Source organism: Eriocheir sinensis, chromosome 64 (genome assembly GCF_024679095.1).
Source record: "Eriocheir sinensis breed Jianghai 21 chromosome 64, ASM2467909v1, whole genome shotgun sequence".
Classification (NCBI taxonomy): Eukaryota; Metazoa; Arthropoda; class Malacostraca; order Decapoda; family Varunidae; genus Eriocheir; species Eriocheir sinensis.
This window is the reverse complement of record NC_066572.1, coordinates 375,001-377,500: the sequence shown is the minus strand read 5'-3', so window position 1 is coordinate 377,500 and position 2,500 is coordinate 375,001. Positions and strand designations below refer to the sequence as shown.

At 47.0% G+C, this 2,500-nt stretch overlaps 1 protein-coding gene across 2 annotated transcripts in view; it reads left to right on the top strand.

Moving 5' to 3' along the window:
- LOC126987096 (nascent polypeptide-associated complex subunit alpha, muscle-specific form-like) overlaps positions 1 to 2,500 on the top strand; it is a 61,117-nt gene that overhangs the window by 26,032 nt on the left and 32,585 nt on the right. For both annotated transcript variants that reach the window (XM_050843818.1, XM_050843817.1), the window contains exon 2: positions 741 to 893. In XM_050843818.1, the coding sequence (XP_050699775.1) occupies positions 741 to 893 (153 nt within the window). The remainder of the gene's footprint in view (positions 1 to 740; positions 894 to 2,500) is intronic.

The window sequence follows — 2,500 nt, the reverse complement described above, 5'->3', positions numbered from 1 at the left end:
TCCTCCTCATCTCCTCCCTTCCCTATTCATTTCCTCCTCCAGGGTCTCCTCCCCATACTCACCCCTGTGTTTCTCTCTCCCCCGTGGGTCTCCTTCTCTCCCAGACTCATCTCCTTCTCCTCTAACTCATCTCCTCCTCCTCCTCCTCCTCATCTCCTCCCTTCCCTATTCATTTCCTCCTCCAGGGTCTCCTCCCCATACTCACCCCTGTGTTTCTCTCTCCCCCGTGGGTCTTCTTCTCTCCCATACTCATCTCCTTCTCCTCTAACTCATCTCCTCTCCTCCTCCTCCTCCTCCTCCTCCTCCTCCTTATCTCCCTCCCTATTCATTTCCTCCCCCAGGGTCTCCCCCTCATACTCACCCCTGTGTTTCTTCCCCGTGGGTCTTGTTGTCTCCCATACTCATCTCCTTCCCTCTCTAACTCATCTCCTCTCCTCCTCCTTACTCATCTCCTCCCTTCCCTGTTCATTTCCTCCCCCAGGGTCTTATCCCCCCATACTCACCCCTGTGTTTCTCTCTCCCTCGTGGGTCTCCTTCTCTCCCATACTCATCTCCCCTTCTAACTCATCTCCTTATCCTCATCTCCTCCCCTATTCATTTCCTCCCCCAGGGTTTCCTCCCCTTACTCGCCCTTGTATTTCTTTCCCCCAGGGTCTCCTCCCCCCCCCATACTCACCCCTGTGTTTCTCTCTCCCCAGGTCTCCTCCCCCATACTCACCCTGTGTTTCTCTCTCCCCCAGGGTCTCCTTTGGGTCCAGCAAGGGATCCATGGTGGAGACCCTCATCTACGACTCCCCCGTGGGCGAGGAGGAGAGGATACCGGAGGAGGAGGACGCCCCCCACTCCACCCCCGCCGCCCCTCACTTCAAGGACCCTGTCTCGCTAAGGTTTGGGTGAGTGGGGAGTGTTGTTGTTGTTGTTGTTGTTGTTGTTGTTGTTGTTGTTGTTGTTTTGTTGTTGTAGGAGAGAGACAGCTGATGATGACGATGATGATGACGTCATGACCACAAGACAGAGAGGTAGACCTGTAGAAGACGTTAGGAAAGGCCTCCATCCTTCAGTGAGAGAGAGGGAGAACTGTAGAAGACGTTAGGAAAGGCCTCCATCCTTCAGTGAGAGAGAGGGAGAACTGTAGAAGACGTTAGGAAAGGCCTCTATCCTTCAATCGCCCAGTGGAGGAGGAGGAGGAGGAGGAGGAAGAAAGAAGAGAGAAAGGAGGAGGGAGAAAGGAGAGGAGAGAGAAGAGGAGAGACAGAGGAGGAGGGAGAAAGGGAGGAGGGAGAGAGAGAGAGAGAGAGAGAGAGAAGGGAGAGGAAAAAAAAGGGAGTAAGCATAAGCGGGCGTGTCACATGCGTAGAGTTCTTCCTTGGTATCCCCTAAAAATACCTTGTTAGGAGCGTTTTCTGTGATGCCTAAGGAGGGAGAGAAGGGAATTAAGGGAGAAAGGGAGAAAAAGGAAGATAAAGAAGGGACAGGGAGATAGAGGAGAAGGGAGAGAAGGAAACAGGAGGGACATTAGTGGGCGTGGCACGAGCGTCTATTTTCTTCCTTGGTCTCCCTTAAAAATAGCTTGTTAGGAGCGTTTTCTGTGATGCCTAAGACTTGTTACTTTAGAGGGTAACTTCGCTAAACTTACCCAGACCAGGAAATATTACAGGGTATATTTATTTATTTATTTATTAGTGTGTTTAGGTTAGTCAGGGCGTCTGAGGGAAGGCCAGAGGAGTTTTTTTTTATATATATTTTCTCCTTCCTCTCCCTCGTCTTCTTCTTCTTCTGACGCTTCTTCTTCTTCCTCCTCCTCCTCTCCTCCTCCTCCTTCTCCTCCTTCTTCTTCCTCTTCCTCCTTCCTCTCCTTCGTCTTTTCTTCTTCTTCTTAGGCTTCTTCTTTTACGAGCTTAGGGAGGTGAGAGAGAGAGAGAGAGAGAGAGAGAGAGAGAGAGAGAGAGAGAGAGAGAGAGAATGATAAATAATTGTATAACGGATGAAATTAAGACAAGGTTGAAGAGAGAGAGAGAGAGAGAGAATCAAAAAATATTGATAGTGTAAAAAATTGATTAAATAAACCTATAGAACAAAAGAGAGAGAGAGAGAGAGAGACCTAATAACCACGCATATAAAAGATAAAACCAATACAAGATAAGCTCCCAAAAAACATTGAAAATAATGATAATAAATAGCGACATAAATTTAAGATCAGATTAGATACAAAGGTGTTAGGAAAGCGATTAGATTCCTTAGGCTTTCTATAATGGCGCAATCCAACGTGTTATGTATTATGTATCATGTATAATGCATAATAGTACTACATGTGTTCTTAGAGGTTAGTTAAAACTGGTTAGATTGTAGTAGTAGTAGTAGTAGTAGTAGTAGTAGTAATAATAATAATATTTTTTTAATCTGGTATCTTCTTCTTCTTCTTCTTCTTCCTCATTCTCTCCTCCTCTTCCTCCTCCTCCTCCTTCTTCATCTTCCTCCTCTTCTTCTCAGTCTCATTATT